The 15,233-nt window shown below is 42.9% G+C and overlaps 1 protein-coding gene across 1 annotated transcript; it reads right to left on the bottom strand.

The window, feature by feature from the left end:
* Nucleotides 1–2,380: 2,380 nt before the first annotated feature.
* On the bottom strand, nt 2,381–14,438 carry mrc1b (mannose receptor, C type 1b). The gene is made up of 30 exons (XM_028977493.1): nt 14,283–14,438; nt 13,783–14,169; nt 12,778–12,939; nt 12,541–12,696; nt 12,257–12,370; nt 11,599–11,742; nt 11,331–11,507; nt 10,134–10,291; nt 9,891–10,004; nt 9,698–9,813; nt 9,340–9,488; nt 9,065–9,264; nt 8,846–8,970; nt 8,687–8,759; nt 8,372–8,522; nt 8,101–8,139; nt 7,823–7,989; nt 7,637–7,698; nt 6,270–6,370; nt 6,054–6,196; nt 5,830–5,932; nt 5,322–5,521; nt 5,115–5,226; nt 4,777–5,006; nt 4,345–4,510; nt 4,035–4,172; nt 3,736–3,852; nt 3,124–3,282; nt 2,973–2,999; nt 2,381–2,898 (listed from the first exon to the last, which is right to left on the bottom strand). Exons 1-30 carry the CDS (start codon nt 14,347–14,349, stop codon nt 2,663–2,665), a joined length of 4,293 nt encoding a protein of 1,430 aa, XP_028833326.1. The 5' UTR covers nt 14,350–14,438; the 3' UTR covers nt 2,381–2,662.
* Between the last annotated feature and the right edge of the window lie 795 nt (nt 14,439–15,233).

The raw sequence follows: 15,233 nt of genomic DNA, 5'->3' as shown, positions 1-15,233 counted from the left end.
GGCAAAAGCAGGCTCCCGTGATGTCCATTCTTACACTGAACAATCTGTTTTCAACATTTATAGATTTGTTGAACGTGTGATGAATGAAGGGACGTCTTCCCAAGTCTTGGCTAACGGTAGCGCTGTGGCTGTTATGCTCTTTCAGCATTGCGGTTAGCAGGGACCAGTTGACCAGTTGTCCTCCGACAGCAACTTCTCCCAACATTTAAGGCATTTGGCAGACGCCATCCAGGGCGACTTGCAACATGCTTCCATGTTACCGTCGATGAAGTGATCAGTTCTGGTTCACTAGGACCCCCAACTATGAATACAATCTTTTTATTCACTCTGTTGTAGATTCTGTACAAAAGTCAGACAATAAGGGCAAAGTGGTAACTAAGTGGCTCGGGGTCCATGGCCAGGAAACTCCCTGCACCTTAATCCAAACTCCAAGCCCCGATTATGAAGGAATGGGGCGCCATCAGTCAGGATTTGGCCCAGAGGTTGATTGAAAGCATGTCAGGACGAATTGCAGCGGTCTTGAAAAAAAGGTCCCACAGTGCAAACATTGACTCTTTGCATAAACTTGATGTAATAAAACTTGAGAATGAACCTGATTTTAAAACCAATGATGAGAACTGCGTTGTGATGGGCACATCAATGGGTAAATGACGCACTGTTTCTTCTAATTCTAGTTTCACAGAGAAAATCACACCCACCTATTGTTTCATGCAGGTTTGTGGAAGAAAAACATCTTTCATTTGCGAACGATGGCAATAAACTTGATGTCATTGTCAATAAAAGCTTTTGAAACGTATAAAATGCTTGTAATTATACTTCAATGCACCACAGAAACCACTGACAAAAACATTGAAGCAGCAAACTGAGAGAGAATATCATTTTGACAAACACACAAGTTTAAAAGTTTGCTGGACATGGGTCTGAGAACTGAGGCATGAGGCATGGGTGCCCAACATAGCAAAACTTTAATAAAGAGAACAGAAAATTCAACCTTCAGCACTGAACAGGATCAGACAAAAAACATAGAAGATGAGCGATAATGGAGGGAGGAAAGCAAAGATGTCATGATGCTGAACCCCCAGGGGCCATGAAAGAGCACAAATAAAACTCTCTCACATCTTGCTACTGCCATTTCCCGGGACCCCACTTTTTGGACGGGTCTCTGCTAGTGTATCACAAGGCAGCCCCCAGAACGCCGATTTGGTCAACCCTGCTGGTTTTGTGTGTACCCATGTGTGTGTCACGGAGCGAGCTGTGAAGGGCGAGACCACAGAGCATGCCGTGGCCTTTCTGCCGGCATGATCGTTACTGTTGGGGTGTCACGTGCAGGTGTGGTGGTCTCTGTTAAGAGACCGTCATAGGCCGGAGTTTTGGAGGGTCAGGTAGTCAGCCAGGGTGTCAAGAACATTTAGCTTGAAGAGTGCGGGGTCACTACTGGTACCCAAAGTACAGAAGGTCAAGCTGGGGGAAGATCCTTCTCTTATAGAGCTCCTCAGCTGTGGAACGGCTTGCTGGTCAGTGTTGGGGACTCTAAACTGACAACACATCTGTTTTCTATGGCCTCCTGTTAAAGTCCCAAACACAGTGCCAATTACCAAGTCCACTTTATTACAGTCACCTAGTCAAACACAGACAGTGTTCAGGTCACCTTTGTTAGGCTGTCCTAGTTAGGCCTAGTTAGGCCACTGTTGCACAAATAGCGCAGACCACCTCCAGAGTCCAGTAAAGAGACCACCAATGAGCTGCTGACAAGACGACTTGAAACAAACCAGAGGGTCACCACAGCCACCACCACCGTAACAGCTAAAGCTTCAGGGACCTTCAAATGGACCAGTAGCATCATAATGGACACATGATGTCCACCATGACGCTGGACTAAACAACTACGCTGCACTCTCCACTACCTACAAACATGGACGGATGCTCCATACTACACTTTGGACTTTTCCACCACTACCACTACCCTGGAAGGGGGTCCCTTTCTGTATCACTCCTTCCCAACATTTCTTCTTTTCTTTTTTCTCTCTCTTAGAGAAAAGTTTTTTTAGTGGAGTTTTTCCTTGAGTGCATTAAGTGTGGAGGGTGTCAACTGTAGAGCCAGTCAAAGCCCATTGAGACATACTGCACATGACTATGCAGTATATATATATATGTGTGTGTGTGTGTGTGTGTGTGTGTGTGTGTGTATGTATGGCTATGTATATATAGCCCATAATATCCCATAATATATAGCCAACAATGCCCGCACTACTATATAAATCCTAATCATTTGACATTTGCCTGTGAAATAACCATTAAAATCCTCCATAGTACAACCGAAATGAAAACAAACAAATCAAGGTCAGGGGTCAAGCAAACAAAATCACCAGAGAGAAACAACTTTTAAAACATAACAAAAAAATGTATTACATAGAACAGTATATACACAGACAGGTCAGTAAATATGCAGAAAACATATCGGTGTCATTTATGGACCAGTTAAACACAGATATTGGACAGTGGATCATGTGACTCGGGTCCTGTAATTCACCTATGTAGTTTAGCTAAACCAGCTAAATAAACCCCATTTTATATCATAGTTTTGACAATTCATGTAAAGAATTGTCAAAATTTTGAACTTGCAAAGTATCCTGCTTTCTTTACGCGCTCATTGCAGAAGCTTTTACATGATTCCAGGTTCAACCTCCATGTTTGCTACTAGATTCTTGACGTCGCTCACAGTGGGATTGGACGAGGTGAAGTACAGCGGATTCTCAAATTTGAACGGCAGCTGCGGCTTGAGATGGAAACCCTTCTGGTAGAAAAGGGCGGCGGCGACTCCCGCAACAGCGAGCAGCGTGATGAGGACGGCCATTACCATGCCAATGTAGAAACGGCCGCCCGACGCAACAAGCGGTTCTGGGGACAGGAGAGGCCACGTATGAAAAAAAGGCGCATGGTTTGGACATATGTTACAATAATGAAGCACTTACTTTCTGTGACTGGAAGAGGCAGAATGACTGCAAAAGAAAGAAAGACATAAAACGGAACATATTTTTATTATCTAAAAACAACAACATTCGATATTGTTTCTTGTTCTTCAGATCAAGTTTGCAGGACTGTCAGTGAAGTAAGTGAAGGTACCTTTTCGAGTTTTGCAGATGAATGGTTTCCGTGAGTATTCACGAGATGTGCCCCACATTCCATTAGAGGTGAAGATATGTCCATATGAGGAAAAAACTGGCTCACCAGGACCCCAGTTGGTGTAGTCCAACACGCTGCCGTCCAGCCAATTCCACTGCTCTGTTGGACCATACAATGCCATGTTAGTATTAAAAAATATTCTTGTTATTTTTTTTGTTTGTTTTCTGTGTCTTCTACGTACATTTTCATGCATTTGAAAATCCCAAATTCAATCAATCAGTTACAGAGACAGACCCCTGGAGACACCATGTGTATTGATCAGTGATACAATGGTAGTAAGTGTCAATATTGGGGCATCTGCACAATTTTGAAGGTGAAATGAAAATGTATTGAATGAAAAATACAATTGTAGATATGAAAGTGTACACACAGCAATCATCTGCAGCAAGGCCACTATAGAATATTAAATGTGACGGCTAAATGTAGGATTAGTATTTTAGTCTCATTGTGGCTGGGCAAATTGTCATTGTCACCGTTGATCATCTGCAAACGAAAATAAAAAAATCACTAAATTAAATTCATTCATCCCACAGATACGCCACTGGATTTTACCTCTGTGGTTTTTATAAAGAGAGATCCAGAAAGACGTCTCTGTGTCCTCGAACATCTGTATGGCCTCTTTTATAAAGTCAGATTCTTGTGTGTCTTGGATGCTGAGCAGCGATGCACCTGTGTTGTGTCAAAAATGAAAAAGTTAAAGGTGAAAATGTGCAGAAATAACAGCTTCGGTTCCTGCAGCTGTATGCATTTTTGGAGCATGCTCACACAATTCCCAGATGAATAGGGACTCTTAGTGAATCTCTTAGTGAATGTGTGAATGTCATGTGACCAGGGTAAAGTCGCTTTCTTACTCCTCGTGTTGCACTCCGTTGAGGCCATGGACCAACTCTTTCCGTTTTGCTCGAAAAGGTAACAATGATGCCGAAAGGGAACCCAGGTTTCATCAGGGCAGGTCCCAGGGTGCTGAGTCGGTGTGGGAGGAGGAACATCTGAGGGTAGGAATATGAAGAATTTTCAACTCTCAATTTTCGACTCCTCACTAATGTACGGTATATTTTCAAATGAATTTTTTCCCTGTTTATTACTGTACAGACATCAGCTTTGGCCTTAAAACGCATTACCGAGAACCTGTCAGAGAACCTGACTGGACCGCTTCCTTACCAGTTGACTGCTTGCACACGCTTGGGAATGCGTTATTGCAGGGCGTGGTGTGCCACAGACCACGCCCATCCATGTAAACGCAGGGATGGCTCTGCGCTGGTTCGCCTGGTGCCCACTGTACCAGTGACAGGGGCCATTTGTCGATCCATTTAAAGATGCCATTCGTCTGTCAAGGAAAACCGACAGGTTGCTGTGGAGCCGGAGCCCTGACTGCGGACGCATTCCGGTGGAGTCAAATCGGCCAATCAGGCGCATTTAAGCTAATTTCCTGGACTGACTATAAAGGGTTGTGAAAACGGGAATGTCCTTCGGGAATGGACGGAAATGTATTTATTTTATTTGTTTTTATTACAATTCCCTTGCCATTCTTTTTACATCTTTTTATTAAGTTTTTTTTTTTTTTTTTTTTTAAACCCAATTCATGCACGTTACCTGATTTCTGTTAAGGCCGATCCACACGGGCTGCGTGAGCTTATTGACTTGCAGCTCGATGTAGGCCTGCGTGATGGAGTCTCGGATGCTGGCCAGGTTAGCCCCGTCCGCCTCACAGTTCTTCCTGGCGTCTGCCCATGACAAGTTCCGGGTTTCCAGCTTGAGGGAGTCGTTTCCAAGCTTCACGTAGCTTTTAGGCAGTTCCGTTGATTTTGGAGTGATTTGGTGGTCTAGACAAGAGAAAGAAACACCCTCGTCTTTTTAACCTCATGAGTTCGTTTAGGCATGGGCTGTTCTAAATCCGCTCAATCTAGCTATTCCAACTGAAATGAGCTCACCGATGCCTCGCTTGCAGATGAATCCAAAAGCGTCACTACAGGGCCGGTACTCCCATTTTCCAGTGTTTCCTGTCCTCTTGTTTTTTTCGTTTTTCATTACAACGCAGTTTGCCTGTTTGTTACAGAATTAAACATTGTAGAATAGTCAGCGTACCTGTTTCAAGATAAAACTGTGATATTATGCTGGCTCAATGTCAAAGGAGTTACCTCGTCCCTGAATAAAAAATGATGATGGCGATCATCATAAAAAGCATGCCTCCATCCTCCGCTCCATCTATTCGCCCTTTTAAAGTTTGTGTAAGAAACGCCCTTCCCATCGGTCCAGTAGTACTCCCAACCTGAATCAGCAGAGGTCAGTCCTATCCACAGGTCTCCAGGGGCATCTTTTATCATTGTGGTCAGAAATGCTAAAAAGGAAAAAAGAAGGAATTGAAATATTATTTCAATATTTTCTTATTATAAGTTTTCTGTCTCAACATATTCATAGGTGCATACAGGGGGGAGGTAAACATCTACAGTTCCATTCACTTCCTTATGTGGTTATCTTAGATATAAACAAATTATTAAATAAAACAACTAATGATCATGCATGCAGTCAGTATAAAGAAAAATACATTCATAAATGATGAATATCAAGAAAAATCTCTTAATACTGGTTACTTATATTAATTGTATTAACAGTAACCAGCAAAAATAAAGACAATTAATTGCAAACCTTGTTCCTGACTGCTACGGATTGAAACCAAATTTCCCCCGTCGCTTTTACAGGAGGCTCGTGCCTCGGACCAGTCTTTCAGGCCAAAGCCAATCTTGTAGCACTAGAGCCGGTTCATTATTTCACCATTAAAATGCAATCGAGAAGTGAACATGTTGCTTTTTTGCACATTGCACATAATTTGAGAAATTCTTAAGAATATTGAAATTGATCATCTCTCTCACATATTGTCTGTATCTGGACCAGTCGGAAGCGCAGCCACCCACAGGAGCTATGGTGGGGGACACTGTAGCGTTTGCCGGAGGGGATTCATTTCGTTCGCAAATGAAAGATGTTTTTCGTCCACAAGCGCGTACCCGCCAGAAACCTGCATGAAACAATAGGTGGGTGTGATTTTCTTGGGTAGAAACTAGAATTAGTAGAAATTTCGCGTCATTTACCCATTGATGCGCCCATCACAACGCAGTTCTCGTTATTGGTTTTAAAATCAGGTTCATTTGCGTCCCAGCTTGGGAAGATCACTGGGGATCCATCCACCCATCTGGAGAATTTGATCAAGAACATGTTCACACATCAGACATATGTACTGAGCTACTGTATGTCATTAATGATCAGTGATGATTCTAGATTTGCTAGAAAACGAAAAAATGTATGTGCTAAAATTAGTTGACATTTACATGAACAGACACGTAAAATGCACACTTTTCTCTAGTATTTCTCCTCTTTATAATAATATATTTTATAGTAGTTTAGAATCAAGTAGTCCCACCTTTCTTACATTACACAGAATAAGCCTTTTCAACTAGTATATTTATTTATATTCATTTTTTCCCAAATGATTGGTATCTTAATGCATTAGGTCATGGCTCATGTTCTGACACATTCTGCTATTTAAAGAATGTGAAGCATGGTTATAAAAACATAATTTTTTTTAAATGTTTGCAATTTTAGCAGGCGACCTTTAGGTGCCCTGCTCCAACCCAGGCTTCTCAGTAAACTCCTCAGTTGCTAGGACATCTCTACACAGTCTTGCTTTTATCCCGCAACTGCCACATGAACAACCACATGTACTGTTATGCCCCTCTTGACTTTCATCCATCACAATTGTGCACTATCCATCACAATTGTGCACTATCCATCTGTATTCACACACATTCCTGCATTCCTCTGTACACAACTAGCAGCCATAGCTCCACAAGACGTCTTGTGCGTCATGATACAAACAGCAAATGGTAAAAAGAGTGCTGGGCCTGACTGTGAATTAGAAATGCCTGAAATGTCACTTGTCCACATGTCTTTAGAATTGTAGTGTTTAAGTTGCTGAGTTGCTGAACCTTTCAAGTGAAGTGATTGTGAAACACTGCAGCACAGCAGGCGGTGCACACAACAAAATGTGCCCTCTGCTTTTAACCATCACCCTTGGTGAGCAGTGGGCAGCCATGACAGGCGCCCGGGGAGCAGTGTGTGGGGACGGTGCTTTGCTCAGTGGCACCTTGGCGGGTCGGGATTCAAACCGGCAACCTTCTCATTACGGGTCCGCTTCCTTAACCGCTAGGCCACCACTACCCCTTAAAATCCTGAAAAGTAATTATACTGAAAGTGATTAATTGTTGCATGTGACACAGCACCCAGTGCACACAGTGTACTGTGTCCTCGGTATTAAACCCATCACCCTTAGTGATCTCTTGATCATGGGGACCTCAGTGGCACCATGCCGGTTCGGGATATGAACCGATTACAAGTCTGCTTCCTTACCCACTAGGCCACCACGGCCCCAACATTACTGCTCACGATGAGTTTGACTTACTGCTTGAATTCATCCAGATCAATCGTCATACCAATGAAATAATCATCATGGTGGTCTATTATCTGAAATGCAAAAATACATATACGAAAACTCATATAATTTCTGGGATTCAAGAATTTCTGCAGATGAATAATTCACGACAATGTCAGTGTAGACATTTTTACTGTGCTGTAATGAATAATTTACCCGTTGCCATAGAAACACTCTCTCTTTTTCACTGTTGATAATCACAAGGTTGGCATGTTTAGATCTGCAGTACTGTCGAGCGTCATCCATAGTTAATTCCATAAAATAACTGAAATAGTACTGATGGCCATGGAATTCAATCCACCCGTCACTTGTTTCATTATACGCTGTGTTAAGGAGAGAGGAAACAACATGAAAGATCCAGAAGAGCCAGCACATGAGAGCCAGTGAAGGGAAATTCGGATCTGGTGTAATTTGTCCAGTGGGTGTAAACTTACTGGGAAGGGTGGCATTAGATGGACTTGAAGGAGTTTTCCCTGTCGGATAAAGGAAAAATGAACACGCAATGTATCCATTGTCAGAATCATTTTTGCACTGGTGGCATTATTTGGATGGGAGGAGCCTAATGATTGACAGCTACTGTCTCACCTGTCAATATGTCACATGCGCAAACATTATGTCCTTTTACGGTTTATATTTATGAACAATCTGAGGATACCTTCAGTCTAACACTTGACCTAGTTGAAAACTTCGTAAAATCAGTCTTACCTTTATGTATTTGACATATAAAGTCTTTCTTGATTTCACAATGCAGATCATTCCACTTCCCATGTGAGTAATATGTTGAAATCAATTCCACACAGTTTTCCACGTTGTTTGCATTATTTGGTTCGCCATCATTCCAGTTTTCAAATGATGACTGTAAGCAACAAATAGCATTAAATTGATATATTTTTCCTGTTTTATTTCATGTATTATTTGTAAGGTGCCACCTCAGTCATTGTACCATCTATTTATATTTCACTTCTCTTCATTTCTGTCTCTTTGTGTATATCGTGTATGGAAGAAGCAGGCATCACTCACCGAGGAGCCGTCCGACCACACAAAGCCGATGTTCGGATCTTGGTTGCTTAAGCCAATCCATGCTGAGTCATACCTGGGAATCAAGGTTGTCATAAATGCACTTTGAAGGTTGAGCATGTGTTCGTTTTAATTGCACTGGGCACTGCAATGCATGCTTACATCGTCATTTCTGAGCTGGGAATGTCAGATTGGCTGTGAGTACTCAACAGATCCCCACCCAAAGCTCTGCAAAAGTCCAACGCTTCAAACCACGTCCGCTTTTCCTTTTTGTTCATTTCATAGTGCTTTGATGCAAAAAGACAAATGTGAAGCGAAAATGTTAGTTCAACTATTTTAGAATCCGGCTTCTTAAGAACAATGTTCACCAATTTGACAAACTTTGAAGCAGAAGGGCCGGTTGGGCATTTCGTGCCATCCATCAGCGCATCTATATGCCGGAGTGGTGGGCGGGGCTGGAGTGGTGACCACACCATCTGCTCTGTGCTTACAGATGTACTTCTCCTTATTGGAACAGCTGAGAACATCCCAGAGTCCAGCAAAGGCTCCCGTCGTCATGGCAACGCAACCCTGTTTCCTGCCTGAGAGTCTCACATTATATATATATGTATGTATGTATGTATGTATGTATGTTTGTTTCATTCACACCCACACACCTGGCATTCTGGCGTTCCAGTGTGTGTAGTCAACCCGTGTTGACTTGGTCCACACAAACAAATGATGCTCCTTCTGATTTGACAGACCAATCCAGAAATATTTCTCTGCTCTCATTCCAACTAAACTGACAAGGAAGGCATTTTCTAACCTGTGGGATTAGATAAAATAAGTGCATTTTTTAAATGAATTTAACATGCATCTGTAGTCAGAAAAAACTTCTTATTGTTGTTATTTAAGTCTGTTGTAAGGAAGCACCACTACAGGAACTGGAAATGAACACTTCAAATGAAAATTTCGGCTATGTGTCAATCATTTATGACAGATTAGGTAAAGTAATTTTCATAAACGTTATCTTACCTATGTGGAACATCGACCAGGTAGGAGCCACTTTGTTCACAAGTCGTTTTTGCTTCGTCGAACGTCTTCGCTTCTGAACCCACATAGTAACAGTTGTATCCGTATCTGATCCATCCCTGCGGTTGCAAATTGAAAAGACGGCGTGAGTGATGTGCTGACAGTCATTGTTCTGGCAAATGTAAGTAAAACTCACGGCTTTACACCCTTCACTTCTGACTTCTGGGCCAGTGTCAGGTTTGGAGCTCCCAGGCTTTTTGCAGATGAAGCCATATTTGTTTTCACATTCCTCATCCGCCCACTTCCCATCCTGACAGATGCAAAAAAAAAAAAAGAAAAATTAAGCAGATTTTCTGTCATAAGTGCCTTAATAAAATTATTACAACTCCAGTTTATTTCTGCACCGGTGAGGCTAATGATGTCACCCAAAAATACCCACCGTTCCTTTAATAAGAACACAGTCCTCCTGCTGAAAGTGCTTGTGACTCGGTTCCTCGGCGGCCCACGTCGTGTACGTCACACTGGAATGATCGATCCAGTCAAACAGCAGCTGCGTCTTTTTATCGTTCAAGCCAATCCAGAGTTCATCTGTCTGTGCTGAAGGTTACATGAAAAAAAATGTTCATCATGTTATAATATCATCAAAGCATTTTAATTATTTTCTCTCTATATAAATTCATTCAGAAATTCTGTTCTTACATTTACATTTACAGCATTTATCAGATCCAGAGTGACTTACAATCAGTAGTTACAGGGACAGTCCCCCCCTGGAGACACTCAGGGTTAAGTGTCTTGTTCAGGGACACAATGGTAGTAAGTGGGGTTTGTAGCTGGGTCTTCTGGTTCATAGGCGAGTGTGTTACCCACTTCTTAACATTTCTTCATATAAAAAAGTGGGCTTTTCATATATTCAATTAATTGAAATCATTATATGACCATTCACAATTGATTCATATTTGAAATAAAAATGCATTTATTTATTTGAATTTAAAGGTCCCATGACATGTTTTTTTTTTTTTTGCTTTGCTTTTATATCGGTCCCCTACTACTGCATCTGAAGTCTCTTTCCAAAATTCAGCCTAGGTGCAGAATTACAGCCACTTTGATCCACTTTCTCAGGACGCACCGTTACGGTGTTTGTAGCTTTAAGCGAAGTGAAGTAAAGTGATTGTCATTGTGAAACACTGCAGCACAGCACACGGTGACACAACGAAATGTGTCCTCTGCTTTTAAACATCACACAGTGGTCAGCCATGACAGGCGCCTGGAGAGCAGTGTGTGGGGACAGTGCTTTGCTCGGTGGCACCTCAGTCGGGATTCAACCTTCTGATTACGGGGCCGCTTCCTTAACCGCTAGGTCACCACTGTCCCAAACACTAATGTTAATGTCAAATGTTAAATGCTAATGAGGAGGAGAGCAACCTATAGAAGTTGAGGGGGCATTCACGGAAATCAACACCATTCACCAACCACAATGTTGGCACCGACAGGAAGTTGTGTCGCCATTTTTTCCGAAAATAAATAGATTTATTAATGTTATTATTTAGTATTAATGTTAAATCATCTGTAAAAGTGATATTTACTCATATTTTGAGTTTTGAGTGAAAAGTGCAAAGTACTTTTTTTAAAAACTCACCGTATCCCAGCTGTGTCAGGATGAAACTCTGCTCCTCTACGTTGTGAACGCTCGCCAGGTTCCCTCCAGCTTTAACGCACTCGGTCTGAGCCTCCTGCCAGGGGAACTTTGTGCGGTTGAGGACGTAACAATGCCCTAAGTACGGTATCCAAGGGGCGCTGCAAGAAATAGACTGAACTGTACAAACACACACATACATCAAACGTCTGTTGGTTGAAAAGCTGAAAACGTTTTGTGATTATCACGTGGACAATAACACATTGCTTACCTGGTTCAGCAGTAGCAGTTGGGACCGTACTGCCTTTCTGGCAAATGTACCCAAACTTCCGGCTGCACGCCACGTTTTTCCAGTTATAGTTTTCTTGACCGCTCATGGCCACACAGCTACTTCCGGTATTGAAGACTGGCTGCCCTGAAATCAGCAATTGCATAAAAAAAAAACCAAATTAATCAATACACTCACTATTGTACAAGTTTCATTTTATTTTGATGTAATGCAATAAACATTTATACTTTTTAAAAATAAATATCTTATAGAGCTGACAATCATCTAAAATTACACATGGTTACGAATAATCTGGTCAGTTTTTTATAATAAAACCGGACACAACAACACTAGTTATTAAAATAAAATGGAATTAAAACTTAATCCAAATTACTGTGGTCTTTTTACATTTTTACCTAATGACTGATTCAGACGATGTGTCCAAAAAGTGCTGAACTATGTGTAAATATTTTCATCTGGTCGCGTCTGAAAAACCAGCATATGTCGAGATGTGTCGAGAACATTCCAAACACACCGCAAGTAAACCAGAAGTGAGGAAAATGCATCTCCATTAATGGCATCTATCCATTTGATATTAGTCAGAGCAATTAAAGCATTAATTATGGCAGCCCCAATATTTTGTCATGCCAATCATACACACCTGAACCCCATTTTAGGTAACGAAACGGTGCCCCATTAACCCACTGCCATCCTCTCTCATCATTCAGGCGGTTGAGTCCAGTCCAAAGAGTCGTACTTGTTTGCTCCATGGTGCCTTTGCAAAGAAACATTTACACATTTACACATTGTACAGCAGAGTCATGTTTCAAAGCTCATGTCGCCAGGTGTATCTTGCCGTGAGTTCAACAACACCACAGTTCACAAGAACAAGTGTGCTGAAGAATTAGAGAGCCAGTAAGACAGATGGCCAGCAGGTGGCGATACCTGATATGAAGGTCTGCTCGTGAGGCTCGGTGATGCTCACAAGGTCTGCACCCTGCTGCTGGCAGCTTTTTCTAGCCTGGTGCCATTTGAGGGCAGAGTTGGCATTGACCTGGTAATAAATGCCGGTGACAGGGTTTTTTTTCCATCCGTCAGTGGCTAAAAACAATCAGAGAAACTTCAGAAGAATGCAGGTAAGAAAGATCTAATAGAAATATTGACTGTCCAACTGCAACCTACATGTTGTTGGGCACTTGCCCCACCTCCCTTGATACTCTACATCTGGTGAACACCACAGGCCCTTGTTTTGGTCATTCAGGCACTCCGCATACCATTTGCTGTTGAACTTGAACGGAAAATGACATGGACGTCCAAAGGCATTGCCCTCAATAGTGAACAAATCTGTAAAGAAAAAAATAAACATTTTACAGCGAATTTTGTTGAGCACAGGCACAGTCCATGCTTTTATGGAAACTGTTAATCACAGTGATGTCCATGAGAGTTTCTCACAGCACGACACTGGCAATTTGTGATGTTCATAATTCTAATATCATGCTGTAATGACAGACACTATGTAAATGATCTGTCAGATATTTCATAAATTTGTCTTCAGATTTTAGTCTATAAATATCCTGTTCAGCATCTCATCCATAGATATAAATACACACACACACACACACACACACACCCACACACACCAAAATAAAATTGTAGGCTGTCTCTAATGTCAAGGCATTGCTAATGCATATAAATAATATTCATACTTCGAGGAATAAATCAATTACAGAAAACTTGGAATGTTGACATTCCAACGATGTACAATATACAATACATCAACAGTTATTAAAGCCTCGACTGACTTCTATTCTCATAAAACACAGCATAGAAAACAGAGCGCATGAAAATGATCTGTGGCGTAGAGGGCGCCTGAATTGCGATCTTGCGTTGCATCCAGCAAAGTCGCACACTTGATCTTTGACCTCTGTGACAACTGTACGTCGTGCGGTGGGACCGTGAGGGTGTTAACCACACCTACTTCATGCCCTGAAATCAACCTAAAACCAGCTGGAATTTCGTCATGTGGTGGCAGGTCTTGGTTTTTGCTTGCTTCATCCCAACATTTTGATTCACGGTTGAAAACCGAATTTTTTTGGCTGAGAATTTTTCGGTGCGTCCCTAATATTGTTTGCATGTCAACTGAATGTATGCTAAAAACCCCCACGAGAAGGTTTCCACGATCCCTACCTTCGTATGGCCGTGAGCAAACGCCATCCTCGGTGCCATGGATGAGCCAGTGACTGGCAGCACTCTGGTCACTGGTCAGTTTCAATACCATGTCGTCCCCTTGGGACAGGAACAGGTTTTGGTCCTTGAGTCTTATCAGGGTGTCGTTCGCGCACTCCCACTTCTGGAGGGGCTTGGCGTCGTCGCAGAAGTAAAACTGCAGGCCGCTGCCGTCCGACATGCTGCCGGCGCCCAGGCATTTCTTATTGAGGGCGCTGAAGATGCGGCCGGCGGACGTCCAGCTGAACTGGTCCGCCGCAGAGGAGACGTCGCAGTGGAGCACTCTGATCGGCTGGGACGAGTAAATGCATCTGTTCTTTCCTTTATTGAAGATCAGAAAGTTCCTGTCTGCCGCGCAGATAAGCGAGAGAGAGAGAGAGAGAGAGCGGTGCAATATTACTGAGCCACACTGACCCCGGAGGGCCTGACGCGAGTGAGGGTGACAGCGCGGGGGTACACACCTGCCTGAGCAGAGCAGCGTAGGACGTGGACGAAGAGCAGGGCGGCGGCCCCGGTCACCCCCCGCATCTCGGCGACGGCGCGTGGAAGTGCTGCCGGTGCGCGGAGCTTAAGAAGGGTGCCGCTTCCCCGTGAGTCAGAGAGGGTCTTGCCCTTACAACATCCCTTCTGGGAAGGCGAGGAGGGGCTGCCGCTGCGGTCGCTGATGCCATCAACCGAGGCCCTGCTTTTAAACTGCGCCCGGCGGTGATAATCCACTTATTAATAAAAATCCATTTCTTCATGCGTTGCCCAGTTGCATCATGTTACATTGTTGGATTTCTTCAAAAAATAATTTGACATGTGAGCAATAAACCATGCAGATCACAAGAACACATTCATTGAACAAAACAGGAACTGAACTCAAACAAGCTGGAACAGGGGCGTGAATAGTCTGCTATTTTTATCATAAAAACGTCTGAAGAGATTTAGACATTTTTGTCACCTCTTCATGCAGTCCAAATGTCTGCGTCCATAATTACACTGCAAAAAAGCAACTTTGGTGCTACTATGGGGTACGACCACCAGCCTAGTTGGTGAGACACTCGCCTATGAACCAGAAGACCCAGGTTCAAATCCCACTTACTACCATTGTGTCCCTGAGCAAGACACTTAACCCTGAGTGTCTCCAGGGGGGGACTGTCCCTGTAACTACTGATTGTAAGTCGCTCTGGATAAGGGCGTCTGGTAAATGCTGTAAATGTAAACTGTTATGCCACGTGGGTGGAGAAGGGATGAGACGGACATGCTCGACATCTGAGGAGGAATGAAGGAAAAGAAAAGGCACGATGGCCAGAGCACAAAATACAAACTGAAATGAAAACAAACGGCATAACCGAGAGAACAAATTCACCTGCGCACTTCCACAATTCACGACCCTGTATGCGGCCCAGAGTCTCCGGTATAAAGGCATG

Source organism: Denticeps clupeoides, chromosome 4, assembly GCF_900700375.1.
Source record: "Denticeps clupeoides chromosome 4, fDenClu1.1, whole genome shotgun sequence".
In the NCBI taxonomy this organism is placed as follows: Eukaryota; Metazoa; Chordata; class Actinopteri; order Clupeiformes; family Denticipitidae; genus Denticeps; species Denticeps clupeoides.
Note: the sequence above shows the minus strand (reverse complement) of the source record. Positions and strands in the feature narration are given on the sequence as shown.

Excerpts from the sequence above, each read along its gene's own strand:
- mrc1b (XM_028977493.1), bottom strand. The coding sequence starts at position 14,349 with ATGCGGGGGGTGACCGGGGCCGCCGCCCTGCTCTTCGTCCACGTCCTA. Across the intron at positions 12,371-12,540 it reads CGAGCAGACCTTCATATCAG|GCACCATGGAGCAAACAAGT; the intron begins GTATCGCCACCT and ends TTCTTTGCAAAG. Across the intron at positions 6,371-7,636 it reads GATCTGGATGAATTCAAGCA|ATGGGTGGATGGATCCCCAG; the intron begins GTAAGTCAAACT and ends CAAATTCTCCAG.